Raw genomic sequence first — 22,745 nt, forward strand, 5'->3', positions numbered from 1 at the left:
AGACTATCCAAGTACATGTTGTTAACATACATATGTAAATATGTCTCTAACCAGTATTGAACACGACAGCAAAACGGTTTCATCTTGCATTATGCCCTCAGTTGCTGAACACATTTCAATCAAGTGTTACGGTACTTCAGGCCTATATGCTTGAACACAAATGACAGGAAAACTACTACAGCCCTTACCCCATGAAATCTGGCTGTGGGTTTTTAACAGTTTCTGTTTATCTGGCAATTAAGCTCTAGATGGATGTTTTGTGTGGATGTTTAAGGTGCCGTCAGACTACTGTGTAAGACCACATATGGTAAACATTACAGATGTTGGCACCCATGTCTGCAAGCTGAGCCCTGAATTAAGTGGATTTTACAATAGGGGAATGAGTACACAGCCAGTTTTGAGCGTAAGAGCCAAATCAACAGGTGCATCAAGTGTGACAACACAAGACCATGTTAACCGACTTAGCTAAAGCCTAAGCATTACTCATCATTTTAGTGTCTTGTTACTTGTGTACACCTCTGTTACACATGCTTGATTCTCTCTCTTGTGCCTGTGCCAAAGACACCTGAACTAGGTGAGATTGGGTAAAATGCTGTTGAAGATTAGAAATGGGGATACATTTTATATTTCACAAAATGTTATTTTATTTGTACATTTAAACCTGGCTGTTGATACTGTTTTCCACCCAAAAAAAATATCAACAAAGACTCATCTAAAAGATTACATGAGATATATTTTTGGGTTGAAATATTATAGAGTTAAAAAGTACAAAGAGAGGATAACACATGAAAGCACAATACTTGTATTACAATGTAGTCTCGGTAGAAGACAAACATGACAAAACACACAACATAATAACACATACTGTAGGCATACAGTAAATACATACAGCAACAAATTGTCATCATTTAGGATGAAGGCCTGCTTCTTACAGAGAGCCCAAATATCTGTCCTCTTGGGGACTGGGAGTTGAATTGATAATAGGAGGCTATTGCATAGTGTAAAATAAAGAGCTCTTTGCTGCGCGATTTGCTCTGGGGACAACATCTTGTGTGATGACCATGCTGAGTGTGAAGCATAATAATCTAAGCGTTCAAGTAAACAGAGGCAGTACCACTTATGACATGTGGTTGAGTTTCAATTGTTTCAAAGAGTTTCAGCTCTTTGCTCGACTGTCACTAGGACATAGGCAACCTTATGCAGTCTTCTTGATTCAGTCAATACAAGACGTAGGCTAACCATGGCCATTTGGCCATGTCACTGCATACAAACATCTGGGATGGTGTGAATTCCCACAGTTCTCACAGACACATTGAGCTCCGAGTTTATAGCTGGGCACAGCAGAGAGCGTTGCTTTAGCATACTCTCTCTCCCTATCACAACCAGCAAGACAAGGAGCTGTATCAAGTTCCAACCTCACACAAAAGGAGCACTCACGTCCATTATTCTTTGACCAGTCTGCCTGTCACGTTTGATTTTCTTTACTGACGATACATGTGATGTGAGTTGTAGCCTATATGATGGGTTGGTTGAAACCTGTTGACCTATAAACTGGGTGATTACTCCAAAGCATTTACCATCTATGTGAATTCTTCATCCATTTCTCAACCCCAAACTCAAAAAACAAATGTATCAATGGCCACATAAGCCTTTATTTAACTTGTATTAAGTCTGATATTTTAGAAATGTATAGGAGGGGGGAGGGTGGGGGAGAGTTTCAGCTATAGTTTACTTGATTTACAAGAGGCAAACAGTAGTCGGCAAATCTCAAGTTTCAGACAAGGGCCTCTTAAACGGGGCTGGGTTACGTGGAGGTATGGGAGGAGGCAAAAGGATTTCGGGATTCTTCTTTTGTCCTCTGTGTTCGGGACCTCTACATGGATGGAGGGGTCACATGGTACCACAAAGCACCGACTAGGTTAAAAAAGAGGGGGTTGTAGTTTATGAGGAGACGCCGCAAAGAAAGCGCAGTTGTGGTTTACTTGGAAAGACTACGAGAGTAACCAAGTCTCCAGAGAAGAAGGACAGCTTTGAGCGTTAAAGGTGAGTGTGGACGTGGAGGAACTTTTTTTAAACAGAAAAGTTTGGTAGCAGGTCAACAACGGCTCAGTGCATTCTATAACTGGTATAGTTTTCTCCATAAAGTCGCCTGTTTTACCAATGCGATCAGAGGACACTCATCAGCTTTTTGTGTTTTGTTATCCCTCTACCATCGCTCGTGTGCGCAAACGTCTGTTGCTTTTGTAGGGAACAATTCGGGGACATTTGTACTGTCGGTAATATCCGCTAGTTGTGTGCTTAATGAGAATTAACAATTTATTCTATAGTCCCATTTTGTTCTTATATGTATGAAATCATGAGTTTGATCAGTGTGAATCTGCGTAAACATGTTTGTTGAGGTAGTTTTTTGGCCAATTCACAGGCCTTCTATTAATTATAATTAAAATTAAGAATGTATGTTAAACCGCGGATTTTAAAATGCAGTCTATATAAGTTATCTATGTGTACGTTTTTCTAAATAAGCCCTATATCAAATCAAAGTTGACTTCTTTCTTTCTTTAAAAATACAAACATTTAAGACGCCAATTATGCCAATTAAACGCTTGATTGATGAGCCGGTCTAAAATTAAATGTTCCTGTCCCATTATGCTTCTAGACGAATGACTTCGGCCTACGTATCACTGTTCTAGACAGTGCGTTTCATGTAAGCCACATGTGACACACTATGGTTCAACGAGCGTTTTTTTTTAAATTTCAATTCAGCTTTTTGCACTAGGTTTTATCCACATAGTATTTATAGTATTTATTCACACCCACCTATTATTGTTACCACCACATCCCCCACATATGTTCATATGTGACAGACTGCATGGAGGTTCGGAGTGCCCTCGGTCTGCCCCCTGGACCCTTAAATCCAGCTCTCTGTTTTTGGTTAGGCTGGAATGTTCACTCACTGCGCTTTGACCGGATACTTTCACTAGCTTGCTGCACAACCCCCATTCCCCTTCTTTTCATTGGCGACTTGTTAACCTGAGCCCTTCACTCAATTGTGTGAGGTTTGGTCCAGATGAGCAAATAGGCTTCTGTGCCCTCCAATGTTAGAGTACCCATTGAGAAGATTGTGCTTGCAAGCTTAGTTGCCCTCCTTCTGTCTGTAGCCTATACAAACTGCCCTCTTCCATGGTCAAGCTTCGAGTGTTCTCCCTGTGTTGTTTTACACAAAATGACACATTTGGGGTGTCATTAGTGCACTGTTTTGCAAGCAACCTGTCTTCTAGATGTTCACCGTGTAGGCTGCCCCGGTATCTTTAGCCAGAGTATCCAACTCCATTGCGCTTGCCACGGAGTCAGAGAGCCTTGTCAACTTGCCCATTACAGGTGAACAGGTTTTTACTCCAGATACTTGAATAAATCCCAGTATGTATGTTTCCACTGTATAGTAACCAGAAGTTATGAAGGACACACTTATCAAGAAGAGCGTAATTGGCACAGGTGTTTTGTCACCTTGATTACCACTGTTGGCCAGAACGCTCTTACCACCACTTGATAGTAGATGATGGTGACATGCAAACTCACATTGACTTGATTCTTTCTTGTTGCTGTGGCTACCTTGGAGATGGTGGTGGCATGAAATCTGTCCCGCCCCCCCCCCCCCCCCACACACACACACTGCAAAATGTTTGTCCTCAAAAGATCGGGACATTTCAAAGAAGATGTATGTGAACGGCATAAATGGCAAGACATGGTTAGAAACATAAATACTTATTCAATTATCTGGAGTAAAACCTGTTCAAAGTTCAACTGTAATGGGTGAGTTGACAAGACTCTTAATTCTGTGGTGAGTGCCATGGAGTCCGATACTCCGGTCTTGGGACACTCAATGTTAGCTGGTGATGCTGATTCGACACGATTGCAAACAGTTGGATCTGTAACCTCATTGAGACCAGGCTTTTCTAGTTTGGACAGCTTGGGGAAAGCCTTTGCGGAACGTAGCAACAAAGGAGTGGAAACCCGTTTGAAATGACTGATGCCTCGCGACATGTCAAACCAATCAATTACCTTGCTTGGGTGGAGCTCCAAAAAATGATCCTTCAATGATGCAAGCTAGTATAGGCAACAACTCTCTGTAAAAATAGTCCTACCCGGTCGGAAAAGAGGACGCACATATCAACAATCAAGCTTTCTATGGGCATTTGGGGAGGGGGGGGGTTCTTGGTATGTAACATGCAATGAAATTACGAGCACATTCTCCCATCGCTCTGTCTAGTTCAATCCTAGCCAGAGCAGCAAATCTAAATGTTTCCAGATCTCCAAAGGAGGCGTGAGAACAAAGATTTTGAGGTATGGCTACGTAACACTAATGTATGTCTAACACCATGGCTGTTGAAATGCCTAATAATGACACAGAACTGTAAGGTGTGTGTGTGTACGAGTCAAATTTAGCACCATTTGTCCCCCCCCCCCCAAAAAAAAAAACTATAATAATTCTAGTGGGACGCAAACTCAAAACCTTCATGGAGCATGCCATGCACATAACCACTATTCTATTGTTGTATCCACCGTGAAAGCGTGTGTTTTATCATATAGGGATTTTGGGAGCTTAAAATGATGATTCACTCTGCAAATCACTGAGATGCCCTATAATAACATGTGATGTGTAGCAGGCTACAATAATCACTCTAATCTCTTGTTTAACAGAGCGACTGTGGTGCACACTGATATGTGCCTCCTACACCACAGATGAACACTTCCAGCACATTTTGCTGAGATGAAACTAATGCGAAAATAATTTGTAGACAACATGCCCAGATCATATGTCAGAATGTCCGTCAGCCCACATCTATAATCCGAGTCACTGACAGGAGATTACAGATACAGAGTGAAATGACGAACACTTTGTCATGTTCTGCAGATACTTGGCGCATTACTTATTTTTGGAAGGCCATTTGTGTCTGCACAAGTCACATTTCACACTTCGGAAGAATAGTCCAGCTGTCAAGGCGATTTAAAAAAAAAATGTAGGCCTCTTCAAGTGAAAAATTCCATCTGAAGTGCGAAGTTTGACTTGTACAGACACATTATTTTACAGTTCGAGTGCACTTCTGTATTAGGCCTTGCCCCATTCAGCTGTTTGCAATCGTGTCAAATCACTGGCTACAGTATCTTTGGCCTGTTGGGTAAATCTTTTGTCCACAAGTCCTACTGTACATGCAAGCCTGAATTGACAGGAACGTTGATCATTGTAAAGACAGGAAATATTGGAGGCTAAAACAAACATTATGTGACTTTGACATTTTGTGGTTGTTCAATTCTCAGTGCTTATGTCTTTTGGAAGCACGATTTGATTACATTGAAAGTTGGATATTAAATATCCACCACATTGTATTGTGTAAGTAATTGAACCAACCTGAGCTGTTTTAGACAATGGATAGACACCAGGCCTACCTGCACTTTCTCAATGGCTTGTTTTTTTCCACTAGCACAGGTAGTGTCATTGAAATACAGCGTGAAATGGAGATGAGCAAATATCAGATCACTCAGATGATTTCCTCTGAAACGGACTCACTGGGAACTAGGACAGGCAGACCAGAATGAAACAACATGAGCTAATTTATCATGATTAATGTTCTCCCCCCAATTGTCCACAATCTTCGTTTGTGTTTCAATCCATTGTGATTGAAAGGGATTCAAAGTTAGTAAGCCTGATGATCCTGTCTCCCTACTGATAAGGGGTTCTAGTGAGCAATATCAGGAGCCAAGTAGGTGATTAAACTCTAATCCAATGATCCACAACAAATACTTAGCTAATTCAACCCCTAGCCCCTGTCCTCTAGGCACTCCTGTCACTCATGTAGATCTTAAACAACTCAGTAAGTTTAAGCAATATCTAAAAAAGTTCAACCTGGCCTATCAGAAGCAAAGTTGAAGCAATTTCCATATTGCTTGAACCTATCCTTTCAGATGATTGATTTGAAAAACGGTATAAGAGGTAACCTAGCAGTAGTTTGCTGAAGTACAGTTGCTGAAGTACAGAGGCAGTAGTTTGCTGAAGTACGCTCAAGTGATGAATAACTTTGCATTTGACCTGAAGACGTTAGCTACTAGAGCAAATGCCTAGGCTTAACTCTGAGCTAACTTTCTGTTGAGGCATGTGTACAACCCGGGTTGAACCCAGTGGTTGGTCACACCATAGCTTTCATGGATTGTGAGCCTGTTCTCTGATCTTCAACATCTTGTGTTCAGTGCCTTAGAAATGGATTGCAGAAATGCTTTCCTTTATCAGCCCTCACGTGACAGAACATGAGCAAGGAGTGGAGACAAGGGGAGGAAACTCCTACATTATTAAGATGCACTTAATGTGTCGCACCCACGTAGGTGATGCATGACAGACATTTTTAAAACCAATGTTCACCACTCATCATTCACACCGTAGATGGGTTAGAAGTAACTGTGCCAATTGTAGATTATAGATCCATTTCACTGAGATATGGTGTGATAAACTCTGGATTAAAGCTGTTCTCTGTAGCAGTGCTCTTGAGCTTTTCCAGCTATCATTGCAGATCAGGTATCGTAGGTTTCGAACCCATGCCATCGCAGGGGAGTATATGAGCTTGGAAAAGACTGCAAACATGCCAGGCCACGCTCCAGCTATGGAGTATCGCTTTAATGCCAGGCTCATTAGAACACCTAATCCACTATCTGGCGCAGGGTAGAGCAGACAGGCCTCACCATGTCTATGGATGCCACAGGGCCCATTCCAGGAAGCAGGCTGGCTCCCTCTCACCACATGAGGGAACCTGGCAATGCCATCCTGACTGGATGGAGACTGGTGAAGTGTGCCCCCCCCCCCCCCCCCCCCCCGGTACTGGCACTAGGTGAAGACACATTCTGTGGCACACACACACAAGTATTCAGGCCAGGATTACTTGTTGTGCCAATATAGGTAGTTTGGATAAGTAAGGGTCAATGTGTTTGTGCTGTGGACACGAGGTACAAGCTTCTGGGATTATTATTCTGTGCATTGGATGAACACTGCAAGACAGGGTCAATGGGTTCAGTATTACATGTTACTGTGTACTTGTACATGACGTTGCAATACTTAGTTGACATCTTGACATGTCCTTTTTGTTTAACACATCCACATTAGGCCCCCTAACGTCTGTCCAGACTCCCTTTATCTAGCCTAATCATCATTTATTGGCTGGAGATGTAGGTATGTCCAAGACAACTACATTGCTCTCATGATGCCCAGATCATCAGAGAAGTTTTTAAACATCTCCGCAATCAATATGACATTCTATTACGGTGCACAGCAATACTACTGCAATACAACACCATACTTCTCCACTATGTGGGTTACCTTTAGCAACTTTTACCCCTTTCCTCCGTATTTCCATGAGTTTTGACCTGATCCGTTTGACTCCCCTCACCCACACACAAATCTACCCCCTCAATAAGAGTTTGCAGCTTGCTGCGACTTGCCCACCCAGACTTTGATGTTGACCGAGCAGCTGAGGCTTGGAATGCCATAAGAATGTAGGTGTTTAACCACAAGCCACTGGGGTATTCCTAGCATGCCTTCTCTACATGACGCTGTGTGTGGACTAGTGATGTTAATCTCTGATACACAGAACAATGACAGATTTGACACCCTAGGCAATGATGCATGTTATATTGCTGAGTTGTGCTGATCACAACGCTTTGGAGGTGAGGAGAGAGAGGATGTGAGGAACAAAGAAAGAGTTTTGAGATTCAGCCTCTGCTTCAGAATTGGATGCTTGACTGCACAGCCAGGCTTAGCTGAATGGTAGATTAATGTTGTATTTCAGGCAGTGCTTGTGTGTGAATTATAAATCATTTGACTGCTCTGGACCTCCCCAGTAGTTCACACTAGCTGACCATAATAAGATTAATACTTGGCTATGATCTATGGCATTGTTACTTTGAAGTGTGATTCAGTGGTTTAACTTATGTACTGTACTTGTGTGTGTGTGTGTGTTTAATGACTTGAGGAATGTTGTGCATATTGCACTGATAATTAAAGAATATGCACAGTATGTTGCCTTGATGTGTGTTTTAAGAAACTGTATTTTTATTCTTGTTTTTCATTTGGTAAACACTGACACAAAGTGGGTATCATGACCTCTCTCACCTTCCCCCTTCCTCTGACCTTTCATCAGAGCTGAGAGAGCTCCCCGGGTCTCTTTGGCACCATGAGCTGGAGCTTCCTGACGCGTCTTCTGGACGAGATCTCCAACCACTCCACCTTTGTGGGGAAGATCTGGTTGACCGTGCTTATCATATTCCGCATCGTGCTGACCGCCGTAGGAGGAGAGACCATCTACTACGATGAACAGAGCAAGTTTATCTGCAACACGCAGCAGCCCGGTTGTGAGAATGTCTGCTACGATGCCTTCGCACCCCTCTCTCACGTCCGCTTTTGGATCTTCCAGGTGAGCATTGTTGAGAAAATATATTAGCAAATTTGAATATTTATTTCATATATATTCATGTCTGATGTTGAATATACTTTGTCAATGTGTGTGCGTGGGGGACTAGCAACTTTATTCATATCTATCATTATATCCGAATTCTTCCAGGTCATCATGATCACCACTCCCACCATCATGTACCTGGGCTTCGCCATGCACAAGATTGCACGAAGTGAGGATGATGAGTACCGTCCTCTTCATCGCGGGAGGAAGAGGATGCCCATCGTCAGCCGGGGGGCCAACCGCGACTACGAGGAGGCAGAGGACAACGGAGAAGAAGACCCCATGATCGCTGAGGAGATTGAGCCTGAGAAAGAGAAGGTGGCGAATGCAGGTACTGTGAGGAAACCATGAAAGTAGCTGGTCTACAAACAACCCCCTAGCCCCCCCAACCTCTACCAAAAGACTCATCATTTACCCCCCGCCCCCCCCTAAAAATAAAAATATATTAGCTTTTACCTTTTCTTTTAACCACGAAGTTGCTCAGACTTGATGTTAATGTTTTTCTCTGCCTCTTCTCCTCAGGTGTGGAGAAAAAACATGATGGCAGGAGGCGGATCCAGCGTGACGGCCTTATGAAGGTCTACGTGTGCCAGCTGCTCTCTCGAACCGCCTTTGAGGTCTCCTTCTTGTTCGGCCAGTATGTGCTCTATGGCTTTGAAGTGGTGCCCTCGTACGTGTGCACCCGTTCCCCGTGTCCGCACACTGTGGACTGCTTTGTCTCGCGCCCAACCGAGAAGACGATCTTCCTGCTGGTCATGTACGTGGTCTCCTTCCTCTGCCTCATCCTCACCATGCTGGAGATCATCCATCTGGGGGTGGGGGGGATCCGGGATACCCTCCGTGGGCGCTCCAGCCGCCGGCCCACCCTCCAGCAACCCCCCGGTCCGCGGGCATCACTATGCCACCAGGTGCCGGCCACCGCTCCGCCAGGGTACCACATAGCACTGAAGAAGGACTGCTCGGGAAAGCTGAAGGCGGAGCCGAGGGACCCGCTGGCAGACTCTGGGCGGGAGAGCCTGGGGGACGATGCTTCGTCCAAGGACCTAGAGCGCCTGAGGAGGCACCTGAAGATGGCCCAGCAGCACTTGGACCTGGCCTACCAGAATGAGGAGGGGGGCAGCCCAGCGAGGAGCAGTAGCCCTGAGTCTAACACCACGGCCGCGGAGCAAAACCGCCTCAACCTCGCCCAGGAGAAACAGGCAGGCGCCAGTGAGAAAGGTAGGGTGCCAGATAGAGCTTCCCTCCCTCATTCCTTTAACTTCATTTCATATCTTCCCTAAAGGGATGTTCCACTTCTTTACAAATATTTCCTGGTTTGGCCCCTGACTTTTGGCTGTAGCTGGTTATCCCAGACAGTTTTTACTTACATACTGTATGTTGCTTCTTTAGATATCATTGGGCCCCATTAATTCTGGAAATATGTCCAAAACACCTGGCAGACACTCCGATCTAACTCATTTTATGACAGAATCCTTCACTGAAGACTGTCAGCATTATTTGTTTAAGTCACTTTGTTGTGCTGTAATAAGCTTTTTCATTTAGTTGTCATGGTAACAACATGCTAAAGTGCAATAAAGTGACCTTTAAAACATGTAATGCTGACAGTCTTCAAAGGGGTATTCTGTCATATTCTGAGTTGGTTTGTAGAGTCTGCAAGATGTTTTGGACATATTTCCAGAATGAATACCCAAAATATGAGTTAAAGAAGCAAAATAAGGAACTCTAAAATAAAAACTCTCTAGGATAATCAACTACAGCCAAGGTCAGGGTCAAACCAGGTAAAAAAGTGGAACATCCCTTTAAGCTGAGCTTAAAGAGCTGAAAGGATGAAAACACTTAAGCGGATAGTTTATACAATGCACACGCTTATAATGAATGCGGTTTTTAGTGATCAACCACTTTCAGTGATAAAAAAAAGTTCCTATATTAACACTTTTTAAAAACATTTCTTACAATAATCAGGTGTTTACAGTTATCATGTTTGGTTATCTTAAATGACGAGAAATCATAAAAGTAGCACACAGGGGTCCAGTAATTGTTATCTCCTGCATGGAAAGTAACTAATATAGCGGACACACTCTCCAACATGCCTTGTATGTTGTTTACAACTCAAATTAGGGTGAAGATGCCACATCATTAAACATAAGCTTTATAAATTGATACCGATACTGAATTGATGTTTGTAGGTGTGCAAACCTATAATGTTTCGAGGCAACTCATCCACAGTGAGCAGTGTAGCTAAATGTTTTCATCTGTTCCGTGTTTTAACAAGATGAGCTAATGTAATTTTCTTACAGGTTAGTCAATTGTTATTCAGACCATAGTGCTGAGTTGTCAGTGTTGTCAATCACTAATTGTACTAAAGCTGCACAGAATCCTTGATAGTGAGCTTGCTTGATAGTGAGCTTGCAGTCAGCTGAAAAAACACAATTGTTAATAGTAATCAACCATTTATAGTGGTGAAATCATTCTGCCCCTATTGTATGTGATCACTATATGCAGAGTGCATTGTACAAGCTTTCAACTATGTAGGCATCATAGGAAAAGGGGGAGGGTATGATGTTTATGGTTTAAAGTTATAGATCAGTCACATTTTATTTTATTTTATTATCATATTTGAGTGAACTATCTCTCTAATGTAAAGTGAAAATGATCATGCCTAAAGAAAATGAACAGTATAGGTTATTTTGATGTGTATGTTGTCTAATGTGGGTATGATTCTCCCTCAGGAGTACATGCCTGAATCTGTTTCCTGCTTTAAACATCTGCCCTTCCATCCCAACTGGCCCTCAATGGATGGGGAAGCACATATTGGAATGCAGTCAGACAATTGAGGGAGACTGAAGTGTGTGTGTGTGTGTGTGTGTGTGTGTGAGAGGGTGTATATGAGAGTGGTCGTGCCTTGCAGTATTAAGGGCCAGTGAAAAACGAACGGAAAGTGTCACAAGCTACATTAAGCTACAGTACATCTCCACGACATGCAAAACTAGAGGACCTTCTAAATACTTTGGTCTCAAGTTTCAACTTGCCGACTCACGCCCTTACCTTGGCAGTGCTTGTAGCTGAAGCACAGCCCTTGGTATAGTACACACCCTGTTTCTTTGCCCAAAGGTGTTTTTGTTGTTGCGCATTAACTTTAGTCCTGTCCGTTCTAAAATGTCCGCTACTTAGAGTGCACCAGGAATACATCTCTCAATGTACGCTGAATGTCCTCTTCTGACAACGTTGACTTTTTCTAGTTATTCCAATGAAGAGAGGCTCACAAATGTCTTAAAGCATTAACTGCACATGTTCTTAAGTCAGGGCTTGTTGTTCTTGGCTACAGAGTGAACCGCAAAGATCACTGCCTAGGGTTATATCCTTTTGCACAGAGATGAAGGGGATTCTTTGTGTGTGCGTGGATGTGTGTGTGTGTGTGTGTGTGTACATGGCGGGGGTTTGTTCTATTTGTGCAGTTCTTCAGCAAATTATACCTTAACTTATCCCTAGGCGTAACAAAGCTGTCAAATCTGTTTAAGTTACTGATTTAAGTTGTTTACTGTAGTTTTTGTCATTACAAATGACGTCGCTGAATTTGAAGGCTTAGACTGTATATCCATTCAAACAAATTGGCCAAATGCGTTAAAGACCTGGGAAATGCTTGAATCCTGTTCTGACTAGAAATGTTCTTCCATGCTGTTTAACATCCCACTCATCTGTATGATTCATTCCATTTCTTAAACCATTTTCTTGTTCCATCATGCTAGCTAGTTCACAATGAGGTGCAGTATTGCTAAATCAATTCCTTTTCAGTGGATCTTATTCTGACATTTAAATCCCCGACATTTACATTTCTCTATTGTAATCAATGGACTGTCACTCCACTTTCTGAATATACGATATATACACCACCAATGCTTTAAACTTCCTCTTCCGGTGTTTGTCAAGCTGGAAGTGGGTCATCTCAGCCAAATGTTTGATATCATAGGAAAGGGTTCTCCTTTAAAGATAGAGGGAACATTAACTGTAAAATGTATTTGCTCAATCAATATTTCAAAGATTTATTTCTGCACAGTGTCATTTCCAAAAAGATCTTCCCAATGGTTGTACTCTCTAAACATATCCCTCATGTTTTCTTTCATCTGATCCACATATTTCTGTTAAATGTGTCGTCTTGTTTTGCCGATTGTGGGGATAGATCTTTGCCATGCCTTGCCTAGATTTGCTTCCTTGCCTCATGGCCTTTTACTCATCTGAACCGACCTGAAAACACAACATAGGTGAAAGCAACATGGTGGATATGCGTTGGGAAGTTGCTTTCACCAGTCCAGCTTCCATCACATCAGTTAAAATTATGGACTTTAGTCCATTTAGAAACACCCTTATACATCATGTGAAGAAAGCAGTGCAGATAATGAGGTCTACAAGTTCTATGAAACACCTTGGCTTCACTTAAAATGCGGGTTAAATGCTCGCACAGTCTTCATTCTGAAATATACATAACATTTCATAACGTTTGCCTTTTGCTACATAATGATTTTGTGTTGGTACAAAAAATTTGCTTGAAACTGGAAACAATCATTTTGTATGCTGTGTTTATTTCATTTTTCCTTTTGTTGTTTTTCTATTTGATACAGAAATAACATTCCATCAATTTCAATATTTGGTACTGTGTCAAAGTGGAGAATTGTTTTGTATTTTTCATTCCACATTTTTGCAAATGTTGTAGTTTTTGTAACAGTAGAGATTATTTTTGTCTTCAGAGTTTCATAGAAATTAATAAATATATTTGAACAGAAGTTTGTTCTCTTACTTGTATTATTATTTTACTGTCAACTTGCAAATTGAGGATATTCTCTATAAACACTGTTGCACCCTTGGTCACTCAAGTCTCTCTTCCAAGAGAAGTTAATGTTGCCCTCATGAGGCAAAAGGGAAGAACACACTCTATATATTCAACACATTTTTTTTAAAATAAAATTTGATTAGTCTACAAGTTGTATCAACAAAATCCATGAGTACTTGACAGATTTTGGTGAATAGTGTGTTTGTAAGGTGTTTTGGATATATGTTTGGAATGAATGGGGTTCTATGGCAATGCCTTACAAATATCTCAGTAAAGGAAGCAAGTTTGTTGTTGTCTTTGTTAATTGACAACAGACAAGGTACTGTATTAATTAAAATTTGTATTTTAGGTGCACTATCCCATAAATCTGTTTAAGCTTGGTGTGGTTATAATATTTTTGCACCAATGTGAAGGGGAGGCATAGCCAGTTCATTAAACAGTGAGAGGTTTTCACCCTCGGCAAAGACTTGACATTTCGGTTTAATGAGAGGGAGAGAGAAAGAAAACCCCCTCCTCCCTACATAATATAGTTTACCTCTTGTGTAGTGTACAAATACAATTTGGTCTGCTGGCCAGACCAGATGTATCTAAGAAAAGAATAATACATTGCCATAGAGCGAAAGATCCACCCACCCAACCCAATTGTATGTATTTTTTTCATGAAAGGATCAGATCGCAAAAGCTTAAATACAGGTGCACTCCTCAGGAATGATGTTGGGCAGGGTTTCATATTTAAATGAGTACCCGCCATCAGATGTTGTGGTAAAGCGCAGAGATTTCATGGTGCCGGGGGTAGGGGCACAGCACTGCTTTATCCCCAGCATGGTAGTGGTACGGTCCCAGGCAGAGCAGTTTCCATGACAGTAGTGGAAGGTAAGCACTTTAGGATGGACAATCCAGTTGTCCCATCCAAGTTCTTGGAAACTGATGTTGATCTCCTCGCGATGGCAGTCACTGTACTCTGGCTTCTCTTGTGATGGCCTCTGGAGGAGATCGATGGCCGAAGGGGACCATGGGATGGTGGAAGCTGCTCGGCGTGGGGAACGGTCAGGTCCGCGGCCTCGGGCATGGAGGTGCAGGAACGGTGTTTTATCAATCTCGTTTGATTTGCAGTTGCAGGCGGGGCAGCGCACCTGGAGCATGAATGGTCCTTGGGTCAGGGCGGCATGCAGGTTGCGCTCCAGGTGGTAGGTGGTCCAGCCGTCAGTGGCGATCTTTGCTGGACCCTCGGCCACCTCTTGGAGTTGTAGGTCAGAGGTGAGGATGAAAAGGGGGGAAGAGGAGTTTGAGCCCCCTTCGCCTGCGTAGAACCAGAAATGGGCCGAAGTGACAAGGGACTCCTGGTTATCCATAGAGGGTTGGAAGTAGTAAGAGTAATGGCTGGTAGCTTTTTCCTCAGATGGGGAACCTGTGTTGGCACAGGTGTAGTCTGGAAAAACAAGGACAATGGTGGAAATAATTAGGCCAGGTAATTCAATGATGGAACAACTGGATATGCTCATCATTCAATGCTTTAAAAATGCAATAAATTAATGAACAAAGACACAAGGAAAAAAACCACTTGATAGTTGGATAAAGCAAGATAGGGAGATTTAAAAGGGATAAGGGACAGAGAAAGCAGAGAGGAAAGGAAAGAGGGATTGTAAAGACAAAATAAAAAAGGGGAAAGGAGCCATGGCTTCTCACCAACGCTAGGGAATAGAATGACTTGGGAGGTGTCCTGATGCAGCCTCCTGTGGTTGTCCGCCCAGGCTGCCCTCCCTACTCTGCTGGACCTGTGGTGCCTTCTCCCAGCCTCAGTCCTGCCCCCCTCTGGACCCTGGAACACTGGTATGGGTGGCTCTTCCAGCCCTAAGCCCTCCAGAATGCGCTGCTTGAACCAGTCCAGTACCAGCTCGCGAGGCAGTTCATCGCCCTGGCATGCCTGGGTCTTGGTCCACAGAAGAACCAGGAAGAGCACAACACACGAGAACAGGCAAGGATGTCTGCTCCACATGGTTCCACACAAGGTCTTCTTTACAGTCTGGCAATGATAGAATGATAGGTCTCTAACCACGTTGACCAAGGTAGTGATTACGTTGAGTGAACCAAGCAGGTCCAATACCGTCACTTGAGCTGGATCTCTTAAGGGGTAAAACTCAGTAGAATCAATCAAATAGGTAAAATTGCATCGATTTAGTCACCAAATACCAATGGACAAGTAGACCAAAGTGTATGAAATAGCTCAACAAGACTTTCTTGTTGGTGAGGTCAAGTTGTGGGGATCTTTTTCTTGACAATTCCAAAGTTACTCCAGCCAGTCCTCTCTCCGTCCTTCCCTCTCAAGTGGTACAGAAGAAATTGAGTTAATTTCACCAAGGGCATTCAGTCTATCTGTGTCTCTCAGTCTCCGAGTACTCACGTGTGTCCTTCCTGTGTGTTTTCATAGGTTGTTTTTTCCACGTTCCACTTGTAATCATATTATTTCTTATTCCCAAATAAACTCCCCCACATTGTTACTGTGTCTGTTTGGGTGACATCTGCAGCTATCTAGTCGTTGGAGAGGTGGGTAGTGAGAAATGTTATTGTTTTGTAGCCAATATCTAAAGGGCAGATGGCAGACACTGACCTTGTTGGTGTTGTGGTATTACAATGTATGATATTAATGTCTGTGTCCTCAGTAACTCAAGGGGCCATGCTTTTTAGAGTAAGCTAATTTATTATGTGTATAGTTGTAGTCTCACCTATAAACTCCCGCTCTGTTTTGTTTTATTTTTAAAATTTGAAGTGTTTCTTTGAAATAACCCTGCTGTGTAATAAATGTGAGAGGTATGCGGAATCTACAGCTGCGGACAAATATTAGACAAAAAAAAAAAGTTGCTCACATGCACTGTGATTAAGGCATTAATGTTGAATACAAATCTGTCACACTTGTTAATGTTGAAACATGCAACTGTTGTTAACAATTGTTAAGAAGCACTTATTGAACTGAGTTGGAGAGGTGGGTTCAATAAGTTGCCACTGAGAGTGGGTTAATATATCTTGTACAACACAGTCATTTAGTAATCTCACCATGACCACAACAGATGTGTGAACCACTGCCCCCCGTGACACCTGCTTTCCCACCAAATGTGGTTTGTGTGAATTTATCTTTGGGGAATAAACATTGTGCTTTCTTTATCTGTCTCTGGCCTTGAAAAAGTATTTAGTGGGAGGCATGGTTAAGGACTACAGTTGTCATTTTATAGCCTGGAGATTAGGGACAAGAGTTTTTCTGACCATGTGATCCGACCCAAGAAAAACCTTTGCCCCAGTTATGGTCAGGTCATGTGGTAAAGACCAACTCTGTGCTCAATGTAAGGACAGGTCATGTGATCAGAACTACAGTATTTGCAAGACTTTTACCCTATCCAAAAGTAACTAAAGTACGTAAGTAGTCTTGCGCGCCAGAACACACAAGCCAGAATGGCCCATAGGGCAGGAGCCTATCTCCTGTTTCTGTCCACCCCTCAGGACAGGACTCTCGTCCAAAGGTAACCTTGTCCGCAGGCTATTGCACGCAATGAGTAACAACAACTCAAACCTGGCCTTAGTCAGAGTTGATTTACTGAGTGTGGGGAGGTGTTGTGGGAGATTATTGGTTGGTAGATTAGGCAGATTAAATCAATGGTTATGCGACTGGAAGATTCTGCTGGTCCTTGTATTGTAAACGAAGGCCAAGTTTGATGCATTGGTCCACCAGAGAGGCATTAGGGCAGAAGTGTTTAGTCCAAAGGTAGTGGAGAGTTCAGTTCAGTTTTTGCATCAAATGACCATTGCAGTTTCCCTTAGTTTATTGTATTTCCTTTGGGCTAATTTCTCTTTGTATCATATCAAACTAGCAGTTATATTAGATAAGAAAACAAAAAAACTTGCAGACACTACAATCCAGCTCATGTTATAACAGAATCCCTCTCAGAAGACCTTGTCTATTATTTTTCTGAAAAGTAATTTGTTCATGCTGTACTACACTTTTGCATATGCTTTCAAAAATGTAATGCAGACAAAGTCTTCAGAGAGGGATTCTGTCATAATATCAGTTGGTTTGGAGTGTCTGCAAAGTGTTTTGGACATACAATATTTCCTGAATTAATGTTTAATATTTGATTGTGCCCAATGCGCTTTCCACTAAAGTCTGACATTCTACGGTGAAAAAACACATATCTTGCGATGGAACTTTCTCCTCTTTGTGTAATGTGAAAAGCTATCCAGCCGTAGGAATTTCTATATTGTGTAGTGTGTAGGCAGCTTTAGGAAACAAAATATATAACTTAAACTGTCTGGGCTAATCAACTACAGCCAAGGTCAGTGTCAAACAGGAACAACTTAAAATGTAAAAAGAACATCCCTTTAACGTACAGCACAACACATGAAAAATGTTCATTCACATTATATTCAGAATTGAGGGTCCCTTGCAGTAATACCAGATGACCAGAGGATGGTGTGTGCACACCAGTTTGCCATCGCACAGCTAAGATATTGGTCAGAAATTATTGCTCGTATTGTCATGAATTCTCCCAATACCTCTCCCTAACATCCGGGTTATCCTCTCCCTTGAAAATAGTATATGTCCAGACCAATATCTATCTATCTATCTATCTATCTATCTATCTATCTATCTATCTATCTATCTATCTGTCTATCTGTCTATCTGTCTGTCTGTCTGTCTGTCTGTCTGTCTGTCTGTCTGTCTGTCTGTCTATCTATCTATCTATCTATCTATCTATCTATCTATCTATCTGTCTATCTGTCTGTCTGTCTGTCCGTGTGTTTGTGTCTGTCTGTCCATCCGTGGATGTGTGTGTATGTGTGTGCTCACAAATGCACACGTTTGCATGTCTGTCCATGTGTATGTGAGAAAAAGAGAGAGAGAAAGATAGATATTGTGTGTGTGTACAGACAGATATGAAGTGATAAACATAAGGAGAGAAAAACAGAATAGTTTTATAATCCTTGTACAAGCCCTGTAGTTCTCCTCTATACTACGGTCCATGCTTATGAGGCCTAGAGGATGGTCCTCGCCCAGGTCCGTTTGCTGTTGCCATGGTGACCATAACAGCATTACAGACAAGGTTGTTTTTAATATTCAACCCATAACAGAAACACGTTGCATCCAATAAGTCATCTGATATTAGTCATGATGTTACCGTCTCAGATATGCTTCAATTTACAGTCCACTATTTATCTCCAGTTCATCCAATATGATTAGATTAGGAAAACCCTTGGACACTAGTTGGAGGCCATAACTAAGGCCCAGGCTTTTCCTAGTCAGGTCATGAAAACCCCCTGTTCAGCACTCTCAGAAAAGAAGGTGCTACCTAGAACCATAAAAGGTTCTCCAGCTGTCCCAGATAGTCCCAGATGGTATTCATTTTGTAGTAAATACATATGAATATAATGAATAAATTCCATCTTGAACAGGACTGTGAAAGTGTTACTAAGCCTAACAAAGATGTCAATATAAGCATTATGTCCTCTATAGGGACATATGTCTGATTAATATGTACAAAATGAGATTAGTAGTGTTTCTCTAATATATAATATAATATAATGGATTATATAATATTCTATTCTACAATGAGATACAAACAATATGAGATAATGAGGTTAAAAACATTTAAACAGTTAAAAAAAGCGTTTAAGTTAGAGAAGTTAAGTAATTTTCATGAATTCTCCCTTGTATAGTACCATTTAGACTATAGCAATAGTTATTACCAAGCCTGCTCTCTTATATTCCTGCATCCCTATCTTTGACCAATGAATCGGAATGACTTTATCTATTCCCCTCCCCCCCACACTCACACACACATACACACACACACACACACACACACACACACACACACACACACTGAGGGCGGTTGGACTGTGTGTGCGTGTGTGTGTGTGTGTGTGTGTGTGTGTGTGTGTGTGTGTGTGTGTGTGTGTGTGTGTGTGTGTGTGTGTGTGTGTGTGTGTGTGTGGCAGAGGCACATGGGCCCAAAAAATTTGACCTAGCTGTGGTGCAGCTGTCACCTCAAGGCTGGAAGGACTTACCCGTCACCTACCAGGGGACTCTACAGGGGGGAGCTAGTGAGAGGGAGCGCAGGAGTAAAGGAGCTTAACTCCTAAAAAGAAAAAAAGAGGAATGTGGGTCCACTAGAGCAAGTTGCCAACAGCCAAAGAGAGTCAGTTTGGATGGTGGTGACATTGGAGCCACCATAGGTCAGAGGAAAGAAGCTCCTGTAGATCACGCTCTCTCTCTCTCGCTCTCTCTCTCTCTCTCTCTCTCTCTCTCCCTCTCTCTCTCCCTCTCTCTCTCTCTCTCTCTCTCTCTCTCTCTCTCTCTCTCTCTCTCTCTCTCTCTCCCTTCTACAGTGGGATGAAAGCAGACCCCAGAGCCCTTCAAAGGGCTGTATCGGTGGTCGCTAATGCTACATGATCCAGGTTGGACTTACACCAGGGGCTACAGCAGATTGGAGGACATAGAGAGACGAGGGTCACAGTAATTGATTCAAAATGAAACATTTTGCTTCTGAGATCTTGTTACCTTAACTGGACTTTGCAAGTATGTGACAAGGGATTCCATAGCTCTCTCGAGTGAGGTGAGTCAGTTATATGGACTTTATAATTGGACAAAAACGACATGACGCAACACTTGACATTATGTAACATATGATTGATTACCTTGTAACAAGTACTGCATGTAAATACAGGTAATATGGTATCAAAAAAGGTATAAGAACTATTTACCTTTACGGCTTAATACTGCATGTATCAAAACAAACTTTTAATAACTTTATTATGAGCTCACCTACTTTTTGTGAAAACGTATGAACTGCAATCCTTGTGTCACGCTGTCACAGATTCCACAGACTACACCTAGATCAAATATGGAATGTTCTGATTTGTCTGTGTGACATACCAAGGAATATGTGAACCAATGAAGGACCTCCCAATAACGTAAACCAGCAGCCTAAGGAGGTTGGTCGTTCACTGAACACAAATCCCCTCAACCCAGGAACCATGAATCAAGCTCAGCTCCCAAACCCCAAGAAAATGTCAGAAGATGGGATTCATCCCAGCCCTGGTATACCTTCCAAACGGGCCAAAGTCACCCAGGACCAGACAGCACCATCAGAACTCCACCCGGGTCCACCTGTATTCACCCGTAAACTCCGCAAGGCTGCGGTGGGCACGGGGTGTGACATCCGCCTGAGGGTGTCTGTGGAGGGCCAGCCTTGCCCCTCTCTTTGCTGGTACCACAACGAGGAGCTTCTGCCCCCCTCGGGGGACCAGGACTCTGGGGGTCTGTGGATCAGGGATTGTCGCCCCAGTGATGCAGGGCTCTACACCTGTGTGGCCACCAATGCTCTGGGGGAGACCAGGAGCAGCGCTGTGCTGGCTGTTATGGACCTGGGAGAAGGTAATGTGGGAAAGAAAACTGGTCACACATTACAATAAATAGACCTTATACCAGGGTAATTACCAGTGTAATATCCTTGTAGTTAGTCTGTAATAGGCTTGGTACTGTAGGAGGTACTAAAAGCTACATATAATAGTACACATAACACATTTATTTTTGTCTTATTAGAAACTACTTCAATGTTACTGTATCAGCCTTGAACACTATCTGCTCTGGTGAAGTGTTCAGGATGGTTACTTTTAGCTTGTGAGTCTAAATACAGACTCTATCTTGGGAATGGTTGGTGTGACCCCCTGTCTTCCGCCGTTGCTTTCTATTAGAGGTCCAGTTGACCAGTTCACTCTCTTGACCCTGCCGATGATTGTTCTTTTTGTTGGTGGTGGTGCTGTTGTGCCATTGAGTCTGCCTGAGGGGCAACTGGAAATGACATAGCTTCTATTTTGAGAGAAATCAGCGAATGGACTGCAAATAGATCCCAAGAGTCCATGTTTCACATTGGGGCCTGCATATCCATCTTATCTTTCTGAGACAGGCCCTTTAAGAATACCATGTGGTTGGCCATGTCACAAGTCAGTAACCATGGTCCAAGTCTTGAATGAACACAGTTCAGATCTCCTTGTAATTAATAATTAAGCCAATGTGAGGATGTTTTCAATTACATTTTAATAGAATTTGAATACAGTTACAACCTGCAATACTCTTAACAAAAAATTGACCACAACATTTTAGTAAGTGCTTCAGCAAACACATTCTAATCTGTAATGCAATAGCATGTTAAGAATGTGTACATTTCCAGTAGGATATGTCCTACGCAGAACTGCCATGCAGAACAATGTGAGGATATGAATACTGTCTAAAGGAAAACAATAGCATTAAAGAACCATTTTCTAAAACATTTTTTGGTCTGGCTGGGAGCATTGCCCTGCTCCCGTTGTTTCATAACAAGTCTATAATTAGAATCCTTTAGGGGGCTGCTGTGCTGAGGGTGGGAGTTCTGACAGCATAAATTCACACTAAAAGACAGCAAACTGAAGCCTGAGAGAGATGAATTGATCTTTTTGAAAGGCAATGTGGGCTGGAAGACTCACTCTCCTGTCCTCTGCTCTTACTCCTCCTCTTCTTTCTGCCCTCCCCCCCCCCTTTCTCTTCCTCCCCACACCTCCCTCTCCAGTCCCCTCTCAACTCCCAATCTAATCCCTTCTCCACATCTATCTCCTCTCACCTCTTCTTTCACCTGCACCCGTCTCCCAGCCTGGGTTTATGTTGTAAGTCCTCGCCAAAGTATCTCTGCTCAGCACTCGTCCCCTCTCCCTATTCCCCTGAACCTTATTCCTCACCCCCCCTCACCCTTCCCTGTCTCTCCACCTTTGCCAATGGTTATCACTCTCTCTTTTGATCCCTCCCCCTCTCTACCCTTCCTTTCTCTCCCCACTCTATCTCTCTCCCATCTCTCATCACCCCTCCCTCTTCTCCTGCTCCCAGTGACGTGTGACATTGTTAGCCTTTGATTGAGTATCGAGGCTCATCACGGTCTGCTCTCCTCCGTCTCTCCTCTCCTCACCCTCTCCCAGTGACGTCGTTGCCCTTTGCCAGAGCACCTCTGCTTATCGCTTTCTCCCCTTTCCTCACTCCTCACCCTTTTCCCCTCTTCCAGGGGATCTTTTCTCCTCACCTCTCCTCTCATCTGGTGACATAAATAGCCTTTGCTTGAGCCTCTCTCTCTCTCTCTCTCTCTCTCTCTCTCCTCCCCTCATGCTATCTCTCCCTTCTTTTCTCCCTCCCTCTCATCCCGTCTTCTCTACTCACCTCTCCCTCCATTCACCCTGGTGACATTATTAGCCTTTGCCTTAGTATCTCCCACTCTTATCTTCTGTCCTCCCCCCTCTCTCCCCTCGCCTGGTGACATTAATAGCCTTTGTCTCTTTTTCTCTCCTACCTCCCTTCTTTATTCCCCTTCCTTCTTCTTCCCCTTCACGCCCCCCCCCCCCCCCCCCACCCTCTC

At 42.9% G+C, this 22,745-nt stretch overlaps 3 protein-coding genes across 3 annotated transcripts in view; 2 read left to right on the top strand and 1 right to left on the bottom strand.

The window, feature by feature from the left end:
• The first annotated feature begins 1,964 nt into the window (after positions 1-1,964).
• LOC310815144 (gap junction gamma-1 protein-like) lies at positions 1,965-13,266 on the top strand. The gene is made up of 5 exons (XM_083684799.1): positions 1,965-2,043; positions 8,181-8,453; positions 8,601-8,826; positions 9,018-9,713; positions 11,225-13,266. The coding sequence occupies exons 2-5, from the start codon at positions 8,214-8,216 to the stop codon at positions 11,236-11,238; spliced, it is 1,176 nt and encodes a 391-aa protein (XP_083540925.1). The 5' UTR covers positions 1,965-2,043; positions 8,181-8,213; the 3' UTR covers positions 11,239-13,266.
• A 737-nt stretch (positions 13,267-14,003) lies between these two features.
• Positions 14,004-15,316, bottom strand: inha (inhibin subunit alpha; the record flags this gene model as incomplete). Its single annotated transcript, XM_083685101.1, has 2 exons — positions 14,004-14,749; positions 15,007-15,316. 2 exons carry the CDS (start codon positions 15,314-15,316, stop codon positions 14,004-14,006), a joined length of 1,056 nt encoding a protein of 351 aa, XP_083541227.1.
• A 5,027-nt stretch (positions 15,317-20,343) lies between these two features.
• Positions 20,344-22,745, top strand: part of spega (striated muscle enriched protein kinase a) — a gene marked incomplete at both ends in the record, with an annotated part of 46,613 nt that continues 44,211 nt past the window's right edge. Inside the window, 1 exon segment of the mRNA XM_083685102.1 lies at positions 20,344-20,743. Within this exon segment, the coding sequence (XP_083541228.1) occupies positions 20,344-20,743 (400 nt within the window).

This window comes from Argentina silus, assembly GCF_951799395.1.
Source record: "Argentina silus genome assembly, chromosome: 14".
Lineage (NCBI taxonomy): Eukaryota > Metazoa > Chordata > Actinopteri > Argentiniformes > Argentinidae > Argentina > Argentina silus.